The sequence below is a fragment of the Schistocerca gregaria genome, chromosome 3, assembly GCF_023897955.1.
Source record: "Schistocerca gregaria isolate iqSchGreg1 chromosome 3, iqSchGreg1.2, whole genome shotgun sequence".
In the NCBI taxonomy this organism is placed as follows: domain Eukaryota; kingdom Metazoa; phylum Arthropoda; class Insecta; order Orthoptera; family Acrididae; genus Schistocerca; species Schistocerca gregaria.
Genome location: NC_064922.1, coordinates 171,475,119 through 171,498,314, shown reverse-complemented (window position 1 = coordinate 171,498,314; position 23,196 = coordinate 171,475,119). Strand labels below are relative to the sequence as shown.

Here is a 23,196-nt window from a genome sequence, read left to right as displayed (position 1 = left end):
TTTTCCTGTACAACCATTTCACGAGTGTACTGTGATAACAGGGATCTGCTAAAACATCAAATCTCTGCCTTTGCTGTGGCCAGGAAAAGATCCTGCAAGAACAGAACCAATGAAGACTCAAGAGAATCATTCAATGTGACAGAAGTGCAAGCCTTCCACAAACTGCTGCAGATTTCAATGCTGGGCCTTCAACAAGTGTTAGTACGAACTGTTCAACGAAACATCATCGATGTGGGCTTTCAGAGCAGAAAATCCCACTCGTATACCCTTCATGACTGCTTGACACAAAGCTTTACACCTCGGTTGGGCCTGTCAACACTGACATTGGACTGTTGATGACTGGAAACATGTTACTTGGTCGGATGAGTCTCGTTTGAAATTGTATTGACCAGATGGACGGGTACGGGTATGGAGACAACCTCATGAATCCATGGACCCTGCATGGCAGCAGAGGACTGTTCAAGCTGGTGGAGGCTCTGTAATGGTGTGGGACATGTGCAGTTGTAGTCATATGGGACCCCTAATATGTATAGATATGACTCTGTCAGGTCACACATATATAAGCATCCTGTCTGATCATGTCCATTGTGCATTCTGACAAACTTGGGTAATTCCAGCAGGCCAATGCTACATGCCACACGTCCAGAATTGCTACACAGTGGCTTCAGGAGCACTCTTCTGAGTTTAAACTTTTCTGCTGGACACCAGACTGCCCAGACATGAACATTATTGGGCATATCTGGGATGCCTTGCAGTGTGCTGCTCAGAAGGGATCTCCACCCCCTCATACTCTTACGGATTTAGGAACAGCCCTGCAGGAATCATGGTGTCAGTTTCCTCCAGCACTACTTCAGACCTTTGTCAAGTCCATGCCATGTTGTGTTGTGGCACTTCTGTATGCTCATGGGGGCCCTATACATTATTAAAGTTGATCGCCTTTGTAACTAAATGGTTAACGTCACAACCTTCAGTTGGGAAGGACCTGGGTTCAGTTTCAGGTACCTCCACAGATTTTTTTCTGAGGTAGAGAGGTCTGGAATGGGGTCCTCTCAGCTGTGTGAAACCAAATGAGGAGCCGCTTGAATAAAGAAGCAGTGTCTCCACCGGTATTCGTCTACTGGCAACAACAGGTGGAGGGATTGGTGACATGCTGATCACATATCCCACAATCACACATCACTCCTAATACTACCTATGCAACAGCTGGGCAATTGGTACAGCCCTAAGGCCAAATCCATGAGTGATGTTTATGTTTATTATACTTGTTGTAACTACTGTGCCAAACTGAACACTCAGTGTGATGTTCAACTATGCCTATGGACTAACACTTGGTACTTTTTAAATAATGATGTAAGCATTTTAGATTCACTTGATCAACTATATTTTTGTTACATTTAACTTGCAGTTCTCAATTCTGATAGAAGAACATTGTATCTGTGTCCCTTCATCCAAATGTACTGACCTCCTGGCATTGTGTTTGACATTTCTCAACATGTGTCTTCTTTGCTATACCATCCTCTGTTTCCTCACATGATAAGATAACACAAGGATTTCCATCAGGTGAAGGCCACTGTTCTCCAACCTTTGAAAACAGAAAGAAATTGTGAAGTTTTAACAGAAAGCAATTCTATGACATATTATTTGAGATGCAAAGAGCACAGAGGTTTCAACTGATCTGCAGAAGTATCCTCTTTATAACTACAGAGCAGGAAAAAATGCACTTTACTGTGACAGATAATCCAAAGCTGGATTAAAGTCTCCATGAACAATGATTCTACAGTTATGTCTGCATAACATTCTTAAAACTGTTGCTAGCTGTTTTATGAAGCTAAACATGTCTCCTGCTAGTGGTTTTTAAACCATTAGTGCTATTAGCTTGGGCAACAAAACAAAAGATGGGAGGAGTGTATTTTTAAAGGCTACTCACTTGGTAGGTACGTCCTCCCTCTTGACATGCGATCTTTTCATAGAGAGGGCAGCATTCACCATACTTTTTCTTCTCTTCTATTACATAATCTTGATCAGTTACAGGTTCAAGACAAGGACTTATATTGCACTCTGGGTGATATGGGCCTGGTGTGCTTCCTATGCACTCACAATATTTGCAAGGGCCATCCTGCCATCGTTCACCAGGCTGAAAGCAGAAACACATCATGAAATATCCACTGAAACAGTAAAACCAAATAATAATTTAGAAGAAAAACTTTCATCTTTTTCAGAGATAGGCACATGATCAATTTATCCATCAAATATTGGAATTACTTGTGTTTACTTGTTAATACTGATGATTATGAAAAGTGGTGTATGCAAGACATATATGAAAGTAAAAGATGGCGGCTAGTGTAAAAGTCTATCATGCATCTTGGTAAAAAAAAGTGTCAATTTTTCTGGTAAAAAGAAAGTGTCTGTGCAATATAAATATGAAATATCGAAACTGAATGACCGTGTTACTAAATTACAACTTATGATCAGTGAAGTGAAAGTGGATATTAGTAAACTTACATTAGAAAAACTTTAGCTGATGTTGAAACAGGAAATGATGACTGAAAACTCAATTTATTGGGATAAGTTGATAAAAGATATATGCATATGTCGGAAATTTAAAAAAAAGTGTGAAAGCAGCATAAATTTAGTGCACAACAACGGCTGTGATGTGTTATCTACAATAAATTACAAAAACTACATAAGTAAACAAAGTGCTCTGGCATCGTCAAGAAGTAATGTGTTTAGTAACTCCTGTAAAATAAATAACAACAGCTACAAGAAAGTTTTAAGTACTGGAAAGCATGCAGAAACAGGACACAAGATTTTATTTACTGCACTAGTTAACTAAATCAGACACTTCCACCAAGATATTTTGTGACGTCTGTTGTCAAACCAAACGCACAGTTGAAATAAGTTGTTAATAACATTGAAGAATTGGTAATGGATTTCAGTAAATTTGAATGTGTTATTGTCCTGCCTGGTACAAATGATGTAGTTTCAGATATCAAGGATTACCAATGCACTGTGAACATGATACTCACAAAATCTATGAACACTAAAGTGATTCTGTGTACAGTGCCTTACAGATATGATAGGGTGGACTGGAATGACAAAATATACAAAATGGATACATTCTTGATGGAATTTGTTGCCCAGTAAAGTCATGCTGAGGTACTGGATGTAAATCTTTTTTTAAGGAGGACTGATTATAAAAAGCATGGGCTACATTTGGTGCTGAAAGGGAAGGAAAAATTATGCATGAACCTTCATTATTCAGCCATGATTCAGCCCACCACACCGTCACTGATCTCTGTTAACCGCTTGAAACAGGCAGATCGGTCACTCAATGAAACTGTCTGCTTACAATATGGGAAAATAACAGAAGACAAGACCAAAAAATTAACAGCAAATATGCATACCATGGAATGAACAAGTGACAAGGAAGGAACACAGAAGACGGTATCACCACAGTATATGAAAATAACAGAAGTAGAAACCAAAAAGTTAACAGTAAATATGCCTTCAGTGGAATGAACAAATGGCAGGGAACCAGCACAGAAGACATCACCATGTAAAAAGACTGAGAAGGAACCCGCACCAGGGCGGACAGAAGTTAAAAACAACAGGTCACGATGAAGCACCAGGCAGAAGTTAGCATCCAAACAACATATGAAGGATGTTTTATGGCCCAATCCACTGCAGAAGAAAACAACCAAGAAGACGTCCATGGCCCCTAGGAGGTGAAAATCAAATCAGAAACGAAAAGACTAGAGCCTACTCTTAAAAGAAGTAACCAAGCCAGAAACATACCTGTCATAGAACTGAATAAATCCTTAGCCATCCTATATCATAATGTACAAGGCTTAACCAGTAAGCTGTATGAGCTCGAGTTCCTTTTTAATGGTTCATTTAAGGAGATTTCTATCTTGTGTATAACTGAACATTGGCTACAAGAACTACAAAAATGTGCAGTTGGGATCTCAGACTTCCAGTTGGTCAGCAGCTTTTGCACAGAAACATACAGAGGGGGTGTAACATGTATATATGTAAGAACAGGTATTAAATCAAAGGAAATTAGGCTTAAAAGTGTCTACTGTATTGAAAAAGATTTTGAATATTGTTTATGTGAACTAAAAGACAGTAAAATTATAATTACATGTATATATAGATCCCCATCTGGCAATTTTGAATTATTCTCTGCAAATTTGGAAAATCTTCTGAACTATCTAAATAGTCAGTCAAAATACATAATTGTGCTTGGGGATTTCAATATTAATGCTATAGATAAAATATTCATTGACAAATCAAAATGTGGCTTTAATCTGAGGTATTGGATACAGGTTTCTCTGATCATCAAGCAGTTAAATTGACTTTAGAGAAATCTCATGAGAAAAGTGTCAACAGGAGATATATTGAGAAAAGATTAATTAATGATGACAGCATTAGGGTATTTAATCTAATGTTAAAAAAAGTAAACTGGGACCTGGAAAGCTATAGTTCTGTAGATGTAAAATTCAATAAGCTCTTGTCAAATTATAAATACTGCTTTGATAGTTAATTCCCTCTGAAGAGAATGAAAATAAACAAAAAAACAAATTCATGGATAACAAATCAAAGAGTCATCAGAAAGTCTAAGGATGCTATATAAGTGTGCAAAGCAAAATACGATCTTGACACCATATGCCAAGTGTTATAGGAAAAATCACAGGGAAGCTATAATTGCTGCAAAAAGGAAGTACAATGAATCATATATCAGAAAGGGTAACAATAAAATGAAATCTATGATAGAAAGTTATTAATAATCATACAGGCAAACATGAAAGTGGAAGTAATAAAATCACCATAAAACACAAAAATGAAGTTGCTGATGATCCACTTCTAATAGCTAATTATATTTAATGATCATTATATTAATGTAGCCGAAAACATGATCACCACTAAATATAATCCAAAGACAAAGGTAACAACTCCAATAAATGAACGGACAGTGTACCCATATCCTGTAACACCCAAAGAAGTACAAATGGCTATCAGCAAACTAAAGAGTAAAATTACCTGTGAATTTGATGGTCTCCCTGATAAAATTATTAAATATAGTACCAATAATGTTGTCTCTCAACTTGGGACATAATCAATGGCTCCTTTGAAACTGTTGTGTTTCCAAGTAAACTTAAGCAGTCAACAGTAATACCAGTTTATAAAAGTGGTGACAAGTTTGACATTAAAAATTTCAGACCTCTATCATTATTACCTGTATATTTGAAAATAATCAAAAGAATAATGTATGAGAGATTGCTAGACTTCCTAAACAAAAATAAAATTCTTGTAAATGCACAGCATGGTTTCAGGAAAGGCAAATTTACACAAACAGCCCTCTTTAGTGTCCTAAAACTTCAGAATGAGATTTTCATTGTGCGGAAGAGTGCGCTAATGTGAAACTTCCTGTCTGATTAAAACTGTATGCCAGACCCAGACTTGAACTCAGGACCTTTGCCTTTTGCGGGCAAGTGCTCTACCATCTGAACTACCCAAGCACAACTCATGACCTGTCCTCACAGTTTCAACTCTGCCAGTACCTTGTCTCCTACTTTCCAAACTTCATAGAAGCTCTTCTGCGAACCTTGCAGAACTAGCACTCCTGGAAGAAAGGATATTGCAGATACATGGCTTAGCCACAACCTATGAGATGTTTCCAGAATGAGACTTTCACTCTGCGGCAGAGTGTGTGCCGATATGAAACTCCCTGGCAGATTAAAAGTGTGTGTCAGACTCGAACTCAGGACCTTTACCTTTTGTGGGCAAGTGCTCTACCAACTGAGCTACCCAAGCACGAGTCATGACCCTTCCTTACAGCTTCAATTCTGCCAGTAACTCGTCTCCTACTTTCCAGACTTCACAGAAGCTCTTCTGCAAACTTTGCAGAACTAGCACTTCTGAAAGAAAGGATATTGCGGTGACATGGCTTAGCCACAGCCTAGGGGTGTTTCCAGAATGAGATATTCTCTCTGTGGCAGAATATGCACTGATATGAAACTTCCTGGCAGCTTAAAATTGTGTGCCAGACAGAGACTCGAACTCCAGACCTTTGCCTTTTGCGGGCAAGTGCTCTACCATCTGAGCTACCCAAGCACGACTCACAACCCGTCCTCACAGTTTCAACTCTGCCAGTACATTGTCTCCTACCTTCCAAACTCTTCTGTGAACCTAACAGAACTAGCACTCCGGGAAGAAAGGATATTGTGAGACATGGCTTAGCCACAGCCTAGGGGATGTTTCAGATGAGATTTTCACTCTGCAGCAGAGTGTGCACTGATATGAAACTTCCTGGCAGATTGAAACTGTGTGCTGGACTGAGACTCTAACTCGGGATCCTTGCCTTTCACGGGCACTTGGTAGAGCACTTTCCTGCAAAAGGCAAAGGTTCCGAGATCGAGTCTCGGTCTGGCACGCAGTTTTTTTTAACAGCTGATACCATATTATTTGCTGATGATACCAGCTTTATTATAAAAGGGAAGAATGATTATGAGATGCAGAAAAAAATCGACAAAACAGCAGAAGTGGCAGAAAAGTGGTTTAAAGGTAACTGTCTAGTTGTCAATGACAAGAGAAACCATATAAGGAACAAAAATAGGACCAAACTAAAATCCACATTATCAAATAGCCAAATTCAGCAAAAGAATCACATAAAATTTTTAGAATTATGGGTGAATGAGCATCTAAGATGGGAAAAACATGTAGAAACGCTTAACAAAAAAATTAAGCAAGTACTGCTACATATTAAGAGTTCTTAAAGATTGCTGCAATACTGAAACAGTGTTAAGTGCATATAATGCAGATATGCATAGTCTACTGAAGTGTGCTTTTGCAAAGCAGTCTTTTAAACTCCAAAAGAAAACTTTAAGATTAATAAGTGATGTTGCTTACAGAACACCACGTTGAGGTATCTTTAAGGAATTACAAATCATGACTTTACCATTTATACTTAAATTTGAAAGCATATGCTTCATTAAAAACCATCAAGTTTCACATTTGAATAGTGAGATCCACCATTATCAAACAGGGAACAGGGATGACTATCATAGGGATGTGCACAGAAAATCAATATATCAGGACAGTGCTGTTTACAAACCAAAAATTCTGTACAGTGCATTGCCAGATAGCATCAACAAATTCCAAACAGTAATACATTTAAAAAAGAACTAAAAAATCTACTAATAAACAACAGCTTCTACAGCATTAATGAATACCTGGAATTTCACTCAAATCTGTAGATCTACTTCATAACTCTCTAAACAAAAATTCATAATTATCAACCATACCTAGACAAAACCCAACTTCTTTCATCTATGTATGTATGTAAGCAGAATAATGTTTTTGTTGTATGGATGTGTTGATACCAATGATAAGATTTTGTTCATGATGTAAACATGTAATATTTAATACTGTTCTGTACTTTGACAAGCCCAGTATCATGAATTTGATAATATGGGCACTAAATAAATGAATTGACATATACCACAAAAATGACACAAAGTAAAATCATTAAATCAAAAAAAGAAAGGTGGTACACAGAAGCAATTGTGCGAGATAATGTGGAGTATATCAAACCACAGTTGAAAGGATTATGGGTACTATAATTTATTTTCATCAAAAAATATTTTTTGTCAAGTAAATTAGAGGGCACATTCACATGAATATTACTGTACTCTTATGTCAGAATACTAAACATTCCACACATCTTTGCTTTAGATGTAAAGGAGCTGAAAAAAGTATTGGTGTTTTTTGTGTGCAGCAAAAAGAAGAAACCCAAATATTTCTGCAACAAAGAATGTTCAGGCGCATATTTGAAGCACTGTTGCCAGAATAGGTCCATGTGTAAATACACAAACAGAGCCATAAACAAGGAAAATATTATGTCCTTAATGTCAAAAATTAAACCAAAATGTGAAATTACTTTTGGTGTTACCTAATTCATACTTCATGCAAGCAAGAGTGAGAAAACTGACACAAAGAGAGTGGAACTTTAATTTCCTCCATTCATTTACACATTTTGTTCCATAAATCCCCTCATGAAGGGAGGGATGTGGAACGAGTAAAGTTATCCAACACTATGAGGGTTGGGCAGCTAGGATGTTGTTCACCTGGCTGATACTGTGCTTTTTCATAGCTTTTCTGCAATTTGTGTAGCAGCTTCAACTGCATAGAGCTTGGATGTTGTTCACCTGGCTGATAATGTGCTTTTCCATAGCTTTTCTGCATTCTGTGTACCAGGTTCTACTGCATAGAGCTTAAGTCAGTTTATTGTTTGGTTTCTTTTTCTATCAAATACTGCAAAGAAACATGGCTTTACATCAATGACAATTTTTTTAAAATATTGAAATGAATGTGTGTTATTTTCACAACTACAACCAAAAATTTTTTATCTTTCCTAAATGAAGATAGAATTAGAAGATGTTAGTATTACAAATAAAACTGTTTGAAAATGGGGGATTACAAGATATTGGTACGGAAAATAAAACTGTTTGAAAATGCATTTTTTTAGGAAAGCTAATTTGTCATGTTTGCCTTAATATAAAAAAAAATTCACAGCACTTTAGAAAACAAGTTCCCACATCACTTGTGTCAGAATATTATCTGATATCTTTCCCTGATACTTTCACAGATCTTATTTGCTTCATTCAGCACGATTCTTAGATATCCTGTGACACCATTTTGACATTTCCCTAACGAGTATCAATTTAGGAAGATGTCTTTTACTGAGTCTGTTTACAGGTGAATTACTTTGAATGAATGTAACATTGCATCCTGGATTTTCCATTGTTTGGCTTACTTTGAGTGAAAATTGATGTGAGTCCTCGTTTGTTCACCAGTGGTTCTGTCCCAGCAGCCAGAGACAGTGGTTGTGCATGTAAGTTGCATCGGCGTATGTGCACGCACACTTGTGTGTGTGTGTGTGTGTGTGTGTGTGTGTGTGTGTGTGTGTGTGTGTGTGTGTGTTCTCTAATTCAGAAGAAGGCCCTGTAGCTGAAAGCTTATTTGTCTAACAGTCTTTTTGTTGTGCCTGTCTATGACCCACCATGTCCGCTTTATGATGAGTTGCAGTCTACCCTTTTCATAATATTGCCATTGTTTCATGCTGGATTTTCCATTGTCTGAACCTATATTACAGGCGACAGTGAGCCAACTTGCTGACAGTGAAGATCTTGGTTACACTATCAGTAACTTTGAGTATAGCCTGCATTTTTTGCTTTGTTCCAATGCTAACTTTGAGCAGGGATATGGTGCACTTTTTGCAGAGATATGCATGAAAATCTATGTTAAAGGTTGTGATGATACCAAAGTAAACTTAAAATGTGGAAAATGTTGTAACACAACATTGTTAATGATGGGAAAACATTGTATTGAGAGAACAAGGACTTCTGAAGGGACTTACAAAAATGAATTAAAGGAGGAGGAAAACATAAAATACGAGAATGTAAAATCAGGGTTTTACTATGCTTTGAAGGAAGCCACTAGTCCACCCTATTTACACTATTTAGATGCTGCCTTTATTTACACTGCTCCCTATTACAAATGCAACACAAAAAAGGATAGTAAATTTCAAAATTTTACTTATTTTTTGCATACAGTCTAGATAGAAGAATATTTGATTAAATAAATGTATAGAGATGACAAGGTTGTTGGGCACAGCAACATATAAGGTGTTAAGCAAAGCCGTAACAAAGGTCACAGCGCCATTAGACTGTGATGCTCCAGAGACCATCACACTGTCCATGTGGATACTTGTCTTCCTGCACATAAGCCCATTTCCTGTATCAAGCAATGCAACATGGCTGAATGATTCTGCAAATCTGAGTGAACAATATACTGTTTCTCAAGCACAAGTCATGCTGGGCTGCTGTAGTCATGCAACAAACTGAGGATGGCCATCTCGAATCAAGTGATTCTGTAATCATATGGCAGTCGTGGGGATCCCAAGAAATGTAACAGTAATATCATGGCGTGATAAACCTCAGGTTGATTGGCCAGGATACTGCTGCTGCCATTAAATTTCGACATGTGCTGGTACAATTTGTCCTTCTTATGCGAGACATAAAACAATCTTGTTACAAACAGACAACATTCAAATTTAATTTCTGAATGAGAAATCAACTGAGTACAGAATGTAGATGGTGTTATTCCTATTTACTGTGTGTAAGTGCACTGAAATGTTAGATATTTGCTTATCCAACTATGTAGTTCACCTCATGTCAATGTGACAAACAACTCTTATTAGTATTTGCAGTTTTGATGGCCATTAATGTAATACTTCAATCTAAGTATTTATGTAACTTTACATAGAGTATTGTCAGTAGTCTATATGCTGGTAATGTCAAGATCTCCTTAATACACATATCAGAGTTAATGACAATTTACATTTCTGACTCCAAATATTTTTATAAACTATACAAGTGGCTAATAAGCTATTCTTCTACTTGTTTTCAAATATCTGAGAATTTTCAATTTCTTGTCTGATGTCTACTAATAACTGGTTAAAGACATTTGCACCAGAATATAAATCTGCAATCTGAACCCCAGATAGGAACATATCGTCATTTAGGAGTAAAGGAGACCGCTCAATAGAAAGCAGAAGCATTGAGTCATCAACAGGAACAGACAAAAAGACAGAAAACATGCTATGTTTTGCAGTAAATCCTCTCTCACAGAAGAGTACAAACAAACAATCAAACACACACACACACACACACACACACACACACACACACACACACACACACACACAAATGTGCAAAAAAAAAAAAAAAAAAAAAAAAAAAACCACCCACCACTAACACACACACCTGTGCCCCTTCATAGTGCTGGCTGGGTGCACAGGCCTGTGTGTGTGTGTGTGTGTGTGTGTGTGTGTGTGTGTGTGTGTGTGTGTGTGTATCCTCAGCTCCAGAAAGGATTTACTCTGAAAGATAGCAAGTTTTTCATCCTTTTTGTGTGTGCCTGTCAACGACTCAACACTTCCACTTTTCAGTGAGTAATCTCCTTTACTTCTAAAGTATTTACATCTATCTGAACTTCCCCATTAAAAGAGTATACATAATCACAACTAAGTTTAAGAACCCCTAGGTTTTTCTGGAGGCTTCTGCAAAAAGTTTGGTTATTCTTACTGCATTCTTCTGTAAAATAAATACTTTTTTAGCTTAGCTGCTGTGCCTCAGAAGATTATACTATAGGACAGTAATGAATGGACGGAAGCAAATTATGCTCACAGTGCTGCAGGGCTATACAACGATGGAAATTTTTGAGTGGTAAGCAGGCAGGCCTGAGCCTTTTTGTTAATTTCCCCACATACAGTTGCATTTCAGTTTATTATCCATCTGAATGCCTTGTAACTTCATACGTGGAGACTGCCATTTTCCCACTGATCTGTACTTCTAGTAGATGTACTTAATTTGATTTAATGTATGATTTTAGACATGATTATTTCAAAATATTCTTGGGTATTCAGCCAGGCTGAATATGTGAGAATATTTCTTAAAAAATATCATTTATATTTGTTTTGAAATCTGTGATATGAGTCTTTCTATGATTGAGAATTGAGCAGTTTTCTGGGAATTGGTTGTAAGCTGGTATGGCTGTGTTGGGACATTTAATTACTACACTTGTGTCATCAGAAAATATCACAGTCTTGTAGAATGCTACAATGTTCTGGGCTAATCATTTTTATATGCCAAGAACATGAGTGGGCCGAACACTGATTGTCATGGGATGTTAATGTCATCCTATGTTTCCTGCTGTTAAGGTATGACTACTTCTATGTGAGGGAAATGTTTTAATGCCTTATCATTTGAATTTTTTCTGTACAATTTTATGACCTGCACAATCTAGGCCTTGGCAAGGTCACAGAAAATGCTAAAAGGGCAATTTTTTTCAGCTTTACCACAACTGGATTTGTGATGTCATATACTGCTTTCTTAGCAAAAAAAGCTTCACGGGCACATGGACACTGCACTGAGCTGTTGTTAACAGGATTTTGTCAGAAAGGTAATTAAATACTTTTTTACAAGCTACCTTCTCAAAAAAATTTGAGAGCAAAGGTTTGGTTCTACAATTAGATCACATTTGTTTACCTTCACCATTATACATGTGTGGTACTACCATATACTTCAGTGTTTCAGGAAATACACCTGGACTCATTGTCTGGTTAAAAAGGTAATTAAAGGAGGGCACTTTTTCTGTTTAAATACTGTCATAGCCAGTTGCCATTTTTCATTGTTTAATCACTTTTGTGATCTCATTTATTGTGGATGTGGCAAAACTGGTGGCATATGCAGTCCCTGTCTAAACATATTAAGTCCAGGGTGGAATAATAAGAATATGGAATCCATAGGTTGCTCCTCACCACATAGAGAAGGTACTGAGTTGCAGGAAGACAGTAACAGAATTTCTACCATTCTATTTGCTGTGCCTGCCCGCGACTCAACAACTATTCTGTGTGGTGAGAAGCAATCTATTCTGAAACTTCCTGGCAGATTAAAACTGTGTGCCTGATCAAGTTCGAGGCTTGGTCCAGCACAGAGTTTTAATCATCCAGGAAGTTTCATATCAACACACACTCCACTGCAGAGTGAAAATCTCACTCAGCAATCTACCATTTCCATATTTTTGCTATGCCAGTCCTAGTAAGGCTTAGGATTGACTTTTTGTCTCTGTATCTTCAGATACTGGTAACTGTTAAGGCAGAATTCAATGAATTTAGTGGCAAATGACTTGAATTTAACAACAGATACACTGCTGCTGACATTATCCTTACAAAGTTCTTCATTTTTCTCTTAACAACACTCAAAATTATCTTTCCTTTCTTCTTGGAAGTTCAATTTTTTTGTGCATAGTAAATGGTTTTACATTTCTCATGACATGTGGAATATTTAGCAATACTGTGTGTAGCACAACTTTAAGTTTTGATTGGAGCTAATCATCTGTATTAAATAAAGTTCTACTTTGCTGTATGAGGTGCTTTCCCAATACCAGATGCTAGCTACATTTTCTTTCAACTCCACAGTAACTGTCTTTAACTCATGGTAAATAAAACTGATTCATAGTGTCATAAGGATTAAATTTTTCATCTAAACCATACTTCATGATCAGGCCCAGAGGACTGCACAACACTGAATGACCACCACATCATCTTATGCCGTATGATGCCATTTGGGTGCACTATGAAGTTATTTTTCATTTTGATCAACTGAATACTTACCTTTTTGAAGAGTGTCTCCTTTTCTTGCTCATTTCTTGTCCTTTCTCCACCATTGACATCATTAGTTAGAGACAATGTGTATATACAACCATCTTTACGAGGCTCTGAAAATAGAATAACCAGATAGTACTCCGCAGTGTTTTAAACACATGGATACCAAGAAACACTGTTTAACTATTCAGAACTAATTTAACATGGTTAACTGTAGTATATGTGTTATTTTCTAAATTTTCACTTAATCAATCAATCAAGTTGTTGAAGCTTGTACCCCATTTAAGATGTTAAGTCCTGGGTGGAATGCAAGTAACAGAATGAGTCTGGGTGGAATGCAAGTAATAGAATGAGTGAAGATAACAATTGGCACATAGCGAAGCCTTGAACAAAGGACATGCACATAAGGAAGCTGGAAAATAACAGTTCAGCTGACAAATGGATGTATTTTTTCTTAGCATACACAAAGATTCAGATAGATAAGAATTGTGGCAGTGGTGAAAGAGGGCAGGTGAGAGGAGGACACATTAATTCTTTTTTTTTTCATAATATGCTGAAATTTTGGTGTATTGTTTATCAATGAGAGACAGTTTATTGTTGGTACTGTCTCCTTTTTTGAATTCTGAGAATATATCAACAGATTTGGCTGGCAAAAAATCTGAAGCCACTGAGTGAAGAATTGATAGTGAAATACAGACAGATAAAGCATTTATACAAAATTAGCTGTCAGGCCTGCACTTTATTTATCTCCGTAGATTATACATTTTGACAGTTGGCCCTCATCAGATGAAAACACAAGGGAAAAATCCATGTAGTGTATCATATCAAAAACAGTACTTACATGTAATGTGTATAAGTGAATAATATTAGAATAATTGAAAAACTGTCAAGTCTAAAACCTCTGAGTTTTTTAAATTAACAGCCTGTTCTAGCAAGCAGATTTTTCTCAAAGACTTCTGATTATTTATCATGATATGTTTTGCAAAGGAGTTTCCATTTAAATGTTTTCACTTTATGAAAAGTAGAAGGGCAAAAAGGAATGTTAATGCCAAGTTAAAAAAAAAGAAGAGAGAGAGAGAGAGAGAGAGAGAGAGAGAAACACAGTGTGTGTGTGTGTGTGTGTGTTTATGAACAAACATGCATGATGACTTACAGACACGCTGTCATCAGCTTGAATAATGGAAGTAGTCATAGTAAGACATTGGTTTGGAAGGGTAGAAGTGAGTATGGGGAAGCAAAATGTCAAAGGACTTCATGAAACAAATCTGATAAGCTGAAATTTTGGTTAAAAAGTGCCAAATGACATGAGTAAAAAGGTAAGGCAGGCATTGCTAAATAACAATGGTGATAACTTGCAAAATACAGTTTTCTCATTAGCAATGAAAGCAAGAAAATTTGTGCAAAGCTTTACATGAAATTTTTTTATAGTGCATTTTTCACTACAACTGTCTTTTTTTAACGTTATTCCACCAACAGTACTTGATATTTCTACAGGTTCGTTCACCACATTTGATGAAGCTGTAGATATAAAGTATGAATGTATGTTCACCAGAATTAATTTTACTTGCATTTATATCTTTAAAATTGTATCACACTATATTAACGGAAACCTCTTCCTCCTAAATCAGTGTAACTGCAACATTTTTGTTAACAAAGGGTAAGAAATGTCATGTTTATAATTTCCATTCTGGAACTAACATTACTGTTCATTGAGCACAGGGATCGAATTGCAAGTTCTGGTATAGCATAGTTTCAATCTGCATGGGACTATCTGAAACATAACATTTACTTACCACATGCATGACGTGGACAGCATTCACCCATCACAGGTGACAATTCCAGAAATTCATGGTGAAGTGGGCAACTTTGAGGGGCAGGACACAAACTTATGTTGCACACTATTTCTTTCTTTGGACAACAGCCAGTATTATTCCAAATAATCTCAAAGCCAGGTGCCAGTGGAACCTTTGGGCGTGTTCGACGCGTGGGTTGTGCAGCTGGAACGTATGGACCTGGTACTACCTCTAAGTCTACATCAAAAACTTCTTTAAGCTCATCTGTCTCCTCTTCCTCAGGATTTTGTGGTTCACATGGACGGCACACTGAAAAACAGACTCTGCATGTTAAACTTAATTTAACTCTTAGAAGAGCTGAAAACATAACAATGAGCATAGTAAACAATGTCAACATCACATGGGAGACATGATTTGTATGGGAAAACAGCAACCAGTATTAAATATAATTGATCAATGTATTTCTGCTACAGTAAACAGATTTTGCATAGAAGAACAACTTGATTTGCAGTTGCATTTTAGTCTCCCTTGCTTTTATTTTATAATGAAATTTTCAAAATAGACCTCATACATCACTGTCAGTTTACTTTAATCTGACGTTCATATGAGCACTTTTGTGATATTTCTTCGTTGCCTTAATGCTTACTAGATTTACAAATTTCTGATACATAAATGCTGCTAGTTTCTGTGTAATAGATGCTGTTTATTGTTGGGTACTTTGTGCAATACTATATTAATTCATACTTCTCTGACGTATTTCCATTGTTTGTAAATTATGATCCTTTTGTAAATTTATGGATTAGAGACAAAAAGCAGATCAGGGTATATATGTGAACTGTTTATAAGCCATATAACTCCCTCTCACACTTCTTGTTTTCACAGATAAGATTTGCCTCCTTTTTTTCTGAATCTTGTAGTGCCTATCTCTAGATCTTGTCAGCACCATATGCTAGGAAATATTAAATCTACTAGTTAAGAGCAGTATTTGCACTTTGACAGTTGGTGTCACTTGAAAGTTAAATGTTCCAGGGACAACAGCCTTGAAATTTATCAGATGGAACACTGGTTCACTATACAAATACATGGCTGGTCTCACCAATGCAGTGTCTCCACCAAGCCAATATAAAGGCACATTTCCAACATCATAAGTCTTAACTGGCTGATTCTTCTAAAATATGACAAAAGAATGTATCTGTCTCACAATGGTACCCTCCTCTAAAATGGACAAGCTAACTCCTCCACTAAGGAACCGACTTTTTTTAAAATCGTGTCTCACAATGAGACCTGCCTATTCATATTTTCTGACACATTCCAAAGTAACTTATAGTTACCTTACAAGTCTTCTCAGCGTTGTAGTAACAACCTGATACCTTCTCAAAAAATCTTCTTGCTATTTTATTTACACCATTTTAATTGCTTTCACTACTATATCTTTCTGTTCATTCACTTACTAGTCATTTCTCCCAAAAGAACCACTCCATGAAAGGAAGAGCTGTCATAGAAACCACTCATATATATCAAGTAAAATGCAACTGCAGTTCAGCCTTTCATGGTGGAACTATGAGGATCAACAAATGACGTATCTAGAATCTACTACGTTCTGGAACACCACGACCAGTCTGCTTTCCCCACGTGAGTAATTTGCACTACGTCGTCCTCTAGTTTGTCAGAACTTTATTTTTTCTACAGCATGCGTTTGTTTCCTGTCGGTCACACAGCTTCAATTTATATTGTTCATTTGTGTTGGTGACAATCTGCTCTCATGTCTTCCCCTCCTATACCAGTTTTATGCCATCATCTTTCCATTTATTTACATCTTCTTTTATTTTGCCTGAAGTTTGTACTTTTTTGTTCTTTTCCTTGCTTTCATTTCTCCTACAGTATTTGATTTTCCTACTCTCTCCCTCCTCCCTTTTACCCTTTGTTACCACCATGTTTGTCTCATCTACACTACTAATGCAACTCTGTCATTCCCTTGGATCTGTCTTGTCTAAGCACTAAAATTAAAAACCAAAGCTCCAACAGGTAAGGGTAATTGATAAGACTCCACTGACAATACAGGTTGTAACAGATGTTACACATCACATGGACAATTTCAAATACTCAGTTTTTTTCAAACTTCACATTCACACATACATAGTATGTAAAATATTGAAGATTCAGATTAACTGGACAGTGATTACTACAGTGTGTGCTGTCTGCTAAGAGAATTCTGCAAAATGTGTGAAACAGTCCTCTACAAATGGTTCATGATTTCCAAAGTAAATAAAACTCTACATGTGAATGCAAAGGCTTTTTGTGTTTATGGTGTTGTAGCTGAATAAATTTTGTTTGTAGACTTCAAGGTGGTGTAGCTAGAATACTCAAAAGTTTTTTCATACACTTATACTTACCACAAGAATAAGTCTTGCATCCATTTTCATCTGTTATAAAGCTTAATTCCTGATCTTCAGCACAAACTGGTTTTTTAGTTTCATTTATGCAAGGTATCTTTTCTGTAAAAGAAAAGAGTTACATAATTAAAACTAATACATATATTTATTTATAGGTGAGAGATCAGCTTGGATTGAACAGAAAAATGGCTTGAGGCAGGGAAGTGCACTTTCACCATTACTCTCCATTGTAGCGATGGATGATATAATGAGTACAGTAGCACAAGTAATTGGTGAAAGCAAGATGTAAGTTATGGTGTTTGCAGATGATCTGATGATTTGGCGGAATAAGGAGGAGGAAGTACAGGAGTAGTTGGATGTATGGGAATGAACAGTACAAGAATATGGGATGAAATTTAGTATAAGTAAGAGTGAGATGATTATCACAATAAGAAAGAAAGGAATAACAATTGGTGAGGAATGATTGAGGAGAGTGGAGAGTTTCAAGTACTTACACAACCTGATACAGGAAGATGGAAAAAATGGCAGAGAAATAAACGAGCAGGGGAGAAAAGCAGAAGCATTTTGGAAGAGTGTCAGAAGCCTGATATGGAGCAAGGATGTACCCCAAATCAGTAAAAAGATTATATACCGGTCACACTATGTCCCAATCATGACATATGCATCAGAAACTTGGAGTTATGAAAGGAAGAGAGAAAAGCAAAGTACAAGCTAGTGAGATGAAATTGTTGAGAAACAGCATTGGAGTGACAAAGATAGACAGGTTAAAAAATGAGAGGATCAGAGAGTTAATGAAGGTGGAACCATTACAGGAGGAGATAGAGAAATCAAGGCTGAGATGGTACGGACACGTTAAGAGAATGGAGGAGAAGAGGATACCCAGGAGGATACTGGAAGGAAAGAGACCAAGAGGAAATGGCGAGACAGATGGCTGAAAGGAGTAGAGGAATGCATCCAGAAGAAAGGAGAAGACTAAACCAAGGTGAAGACGGAGAGATGGTGGCAAGTCAGAAGAGGATGGAGAGTCCTATGTTCCATACAGACCCAGCCAGAGGCTGGAAACTGTCCAAGATGAGGATGATGACATATATTTACACATTTATTTCAATTAATAAGTATAAAATCTTGAATTAAATCTCAAGAAGTGGTTCATTCATGAAATGTTTCTGAAATAGAAGAGGCAGCAGTAACAGAGAAAGAATAAAATAAGTTAGGAATTTACCAGTAACATATAAAAGTGAGTGTGATCGAGCGTGCGCACCTGCGTTGACTGCTGTGAGCACTTTTTTTTTCAATACATAAGCACAAAAGCTTAAATTAAACCTCAAAAAGTTATAATTTCAAGAAAATATTCAAATATCAAATGTTTCTGAAACAGAAGAGACATCAGGAATAAATATGATGTAAACTCAGGCTCAGACACTGTGGAGAGAGAAAAAGAGAGAGAGAGAGAGAGAGAGAGAGAGAGAGAGAGAGAGAGAGAGAGAATAAGAAGAAAATATCATCTAATTCACATGCTGCAATTAAAAGCTGTCAGGAAACTGACATATGCAGAATAAATGGAATGAGTGTAAACAAATAATGTGTAAGATCAGTGTGAACACACGTTCGTCATTACTGGATGAGATGATCTTCTGTACCTCTTACAGAATTAAATACATCATCAATTGCAGAGGAAGGAGAGTTTAATATTCTGCTACCTTTGATCGGTCAAAGTTGGTATTTTGCAGTGAGATTCATTTCTGTTTCTGAAAAAATGTTATTCATATTTTTAACTGTAGATGAGCATTCAGTGCTGACACTTGTTGTTCAGAATATTGCTACTGGGGCCGTAGACAGATGCCAGTGGCATTCTATGTTAATTTAATGAAGATGGTAAGTACATCATACACATGTGACACTTCTCTTCCTGTCTTATCATATCCATAAATTTTGAGTAGAAATACATTTTCTTTAGCATGGGAACACACACTGTCATGCAGTAAGTCCAGCAGTAATGTGCTGTTGAGCCTTCAGCTGTCAACACTGTTAAGTATATGCAGAGTACCATGGGACTTCATCAGTAGTCCATGGCACAAGTTACAATATGTAGTACCCATGTTAAATAAAGTGTATGGTAAGTACAGGCAACAGTACAGCTGCATCTACACACTTACTCCACAAACCACTGTACTGTGCATGCCAGAGTGTACCACTTTCGACTACTAGTTGTTTCTGTTCCTGTTTCACTTGCATCTTTTCTTTTGTATATTTATCTTGAATTTCAATGCAACTAATGTCAGAGAATTGAGGCTTTCACACTGTAATATCTGCTTTGATGCCCTGAACAGTGTACATGTCTTGAAACTTTTGTTGCAAAAAAGAGCCATGTCCCATAATATATTTATTTATGTAATCTGATCTGATTAAGGCCAATAACCATTCTCTTATATCGGACTAATGTTTCACAAATACAGTACCTTTTTTACACCATAGTTACCTCAGAAATAACAACTTTAATATGACAGTGTGAGTAAGTAGTACTGACTATGAACTAATAAAGTTAATACTGGTAGTACTTGTACAGGCCATCCAGGAAGTAATGATGAATTTGAATTTTGTGCCATTTTGTCATATGACAGCTGGCAGCCATAGTTTTTTCATGTTTGTCATCTGTGATCCTTCCCATTAGTAGCCTAGTAGCTTTGTGTGGTGAGCATATTTGTTTAATGTTTATTTTCGTCATGCAGCAATGTATCCAAGTGATAAAAAGTTATTACAAAAACAGTGAAAGACCCATGGCAACCATTTGTGAATTGCGTGTGACACTCGGATGTAATGCTGCTTCAACTGAATGATCAGTTCAGAAGTTGATTCCGAAGTCTGAGACCACAGGTTCCGTTTCAAATGTTAAGAAAACAGGACGACTGCATTTTGTTTGAACACAAGAAAACATTGCTGTCATGCATAGCAATGTGACTGTAAGCCCCACAAAATCAGTTCACTGACAAGCTCAACAACTCAATTTGTCACCAAGTTCACCACATGAAATCCTTTCAAAAGATCTGAAAATGCAAGTGTACAAGATTCAGTTTACACAAGAAGTGAAGCCCGCAAACGATGGAAAGAGACATCATTTTGCTCAATGGGTCTTGGCTCAAAGAGCGGAGAACAAGAACTTCACAAAAAGAATAATTTTCTCAGATGAGGTGCTCTTCCACATCAGTGGGAGCATCAATAAGTAGAACTGCAGAATCTGGGGCAACAAAAATCCATGAGTAACTGTGGAATATGAGATGCATCCACAAGGCACAACTATGTGGTGTGGGTTCTGGCAGAAGGCCTGACCAGCCTGTACTTTTGAGCTATCATCACTGTCAATGGCTACCATTATCAGAACATGCTTTCTGATTGGTTTTTCCTTTTTATTGATGAAATGACCATTTTTGGTTTCAACAAGATGGTGCAACATGTTACACATCTCGTGAAAACAATTGCTCTGCAGAATGAAAAGTTTCCTCAAAAAATTCTCTCTCTGTGTGACTACCAGAAATGGCCTGCCAGGTCATGTGATCCTACAGTTTGTAATTTTTTTTTTTGTGGGGATTTGTGAAATCAAAGTGTACATGAACAAACCACAAACAATACACCAATTGAAGGGTTATTAATGGCATCCCACCAGATGTTTGTGAATGTGTCATTGAGAATTTCAATGAATGCATTGCTCGTTGCTGCACAGCCATGGGTGATCATATGGAAGGTATAATTTTTAATAAATAAATGGGAGAAGTTATTTAGTGTCTTTGTAAAAAAAATCAATAAATTTTGCATGTTCTGTAGCACTTTAATATTCATACCTACTTCCTGGACACCCTCTACTACTTCTGCTCCTGCCACTAATAGTAATAGTAACAACAATAACTCACCACAATCATATAATTGGCAGCACTCATCTCCACCAGGCACCTGGATGGACTTCGTCCCTACTGGGCATATTTTCTTCTCACCAATGCATTCCCTCTGTTTGCATTCCTTGGTGAAGCCTTTGTCAAGGAACAAAATATAATAATAATGTATAATTTTCTGCCATAAATTCATGAAACTAAGAGACTAACACAAACATGATTAAATATTAATCACATTTCATTAAGTCACCAGTGATAATATGCTAAACACAGATTAATTAGTATGGAGATGCACTGATGATAAATTTTTCACTTCCAGAAAGTTTTTTAAAAAGTAAGCAACATGAAACAGGTAATTTAAACAAACAGAGAAGTAAATGGAAACATGATCAGAATCATATTTCAAAAAAAGATAGTTAACACATTCAATGCTATATTCTATTATGTAAAGAGGTCAAACAGAAAATGATTAAATGTTGATATTTCTAATGCCCAAAGAGTATGGAAAGTACAAAATTGGCTGAGAAAAATCGTATAAGATAGAAATCGTATGCAGGTTTGATGAGTAAATTTATCGCTTGTAAGCACACCACATCCCTACTGGGGCCAAACTATTCTGTATACAGACTCATTTGTTGGGGACTGTGGTGCTGACAGTGTAGATTTTTCACTGAACTTTTTTCTTTTTGGTAGAGCAGCAGAATCACATGAAGCAGCAATAAATACGAAAGGTAAGAATAATGTGGGTAATGAGTACTGCAGGGAGAACATGATTAAATGAAAGGTAATTAATTAATAATATGGATGAAGAGATTATGAAAGGAAGTCATTAAAGCAGAAGCATTTCAGTAACCAAATCGCTAACCATATAGTTAAAACATCTAGATCATCCTGTGGCAAACAACATATTTTCAAAATAAAACAAAAACTTGCCTATCGAAATGGTCAATGTCCAAACGAATCCAATTTCTCTTCACCATTTACATGGACTGAATTAGGTGAGGCCTTTTTCTTTTTTCTTAAAAAAAAAAAAAAAAAGAAAATAAAAAGAAAAAAAACTAAACATGGTAAAGCACCTGGTATGGATAACGTATACCCAGAATTTCAGATAAACATACGTAATGGTGGGAAAAAAATGACTGTTCTGCTTCTTCTCCAACATCCTAGACATTGGATCACTGCCCAACGAGTTAAGAGAACAAAAATAGTGCCAATTTTCAAACCAGGTAAAACAGCTGATGACCCTCAAAGTTTCAGACCAATTTCCCTTTTGAGTTGCACTTATAAAACCTTGGAGAGGCTCATTTATAATAGAATTAGTGCTTTCATTCTGGAACATATCCCAGCTCAGCAAGCAGCTCAGAGAAGTTGATGTGGCCAGGTATTGGCTCTAACAACTTTCAAGGAGGCTGGTACCTAAGAAAAAATGAAGATATCTGTCACATTCGTAGACCATGGTATATGATGCATTCTCGAGAGATGGGATGATGTACAAACTACTAAAAAGAATCCAATGCCAAAAAACTGCAACTCTCATCAACACCATCATAAATAAATAATCGATATTTCCACATTTACTTGGGAGAAAATGTGAGCAAGGAGAGGAAATTAAGTAATGGTCTACCACAGGGCTCCCCCTATTATTCAAGCCATATGTTTCAAATCTCCCCAATAACAGGTCAACAAATTTCTGCTACGCAGACAATATCGCTCCTGCTTGTAGAACCAAACATCTTGTACAAGCAGAGACAGTTCTCACATAAAATCTAGCCATTATGAGCTCCTCTTTCAGAAAGTGGTGACCTAAACCCAGTACAAGTAAAACTGAAGTATGTACATTCCATCTGAACAACAAACAAGCTAACATGGAGCTCAGAAATACTCTTTGCCATAACAAG

At 36.7% G+C, this 23,196-nt stretch overlaps 1 protein-coding gene across 1 annotated transcript in view; it reads right to left on the bottom strand.

Moving 5' to 3' along the window:
- The window catches only part of LOC126356178 (hemocytin), a 438,196-nt gene that overhangs the window by 39,276 nt on the left and 375,724 nt on the right, over nt 1–23,196 (bottom strand). The window contains exons 66-71 of the mRNA XM_050006942.1: nt 21,320–21,436; nt 17,415–17,516; nt 15,022–15,330; nt 13,238–13,341; nt 1,928–2,134; nt 1,463–1,582 (exon numbers count right to left, since the gene is read on the bottom strand). Of these exons, the coding sequence (XP_049862899.1) occupies nt 1,463–1,582; nt 1,928–2,134; nt 13,238–13,341; nt 15,022–15,330; nt 17,415–17,516; nt 21,320–21,436 (959 nt within the window). The remainder of the gene's footprint in view (nt 1–1,462; nt 1,583–1,927; nt 2,135–13,237; nt 13,342–15,021; nt 15,331–17,414; nt 17,517–21,319; nt 21,437–23,196) is intronic.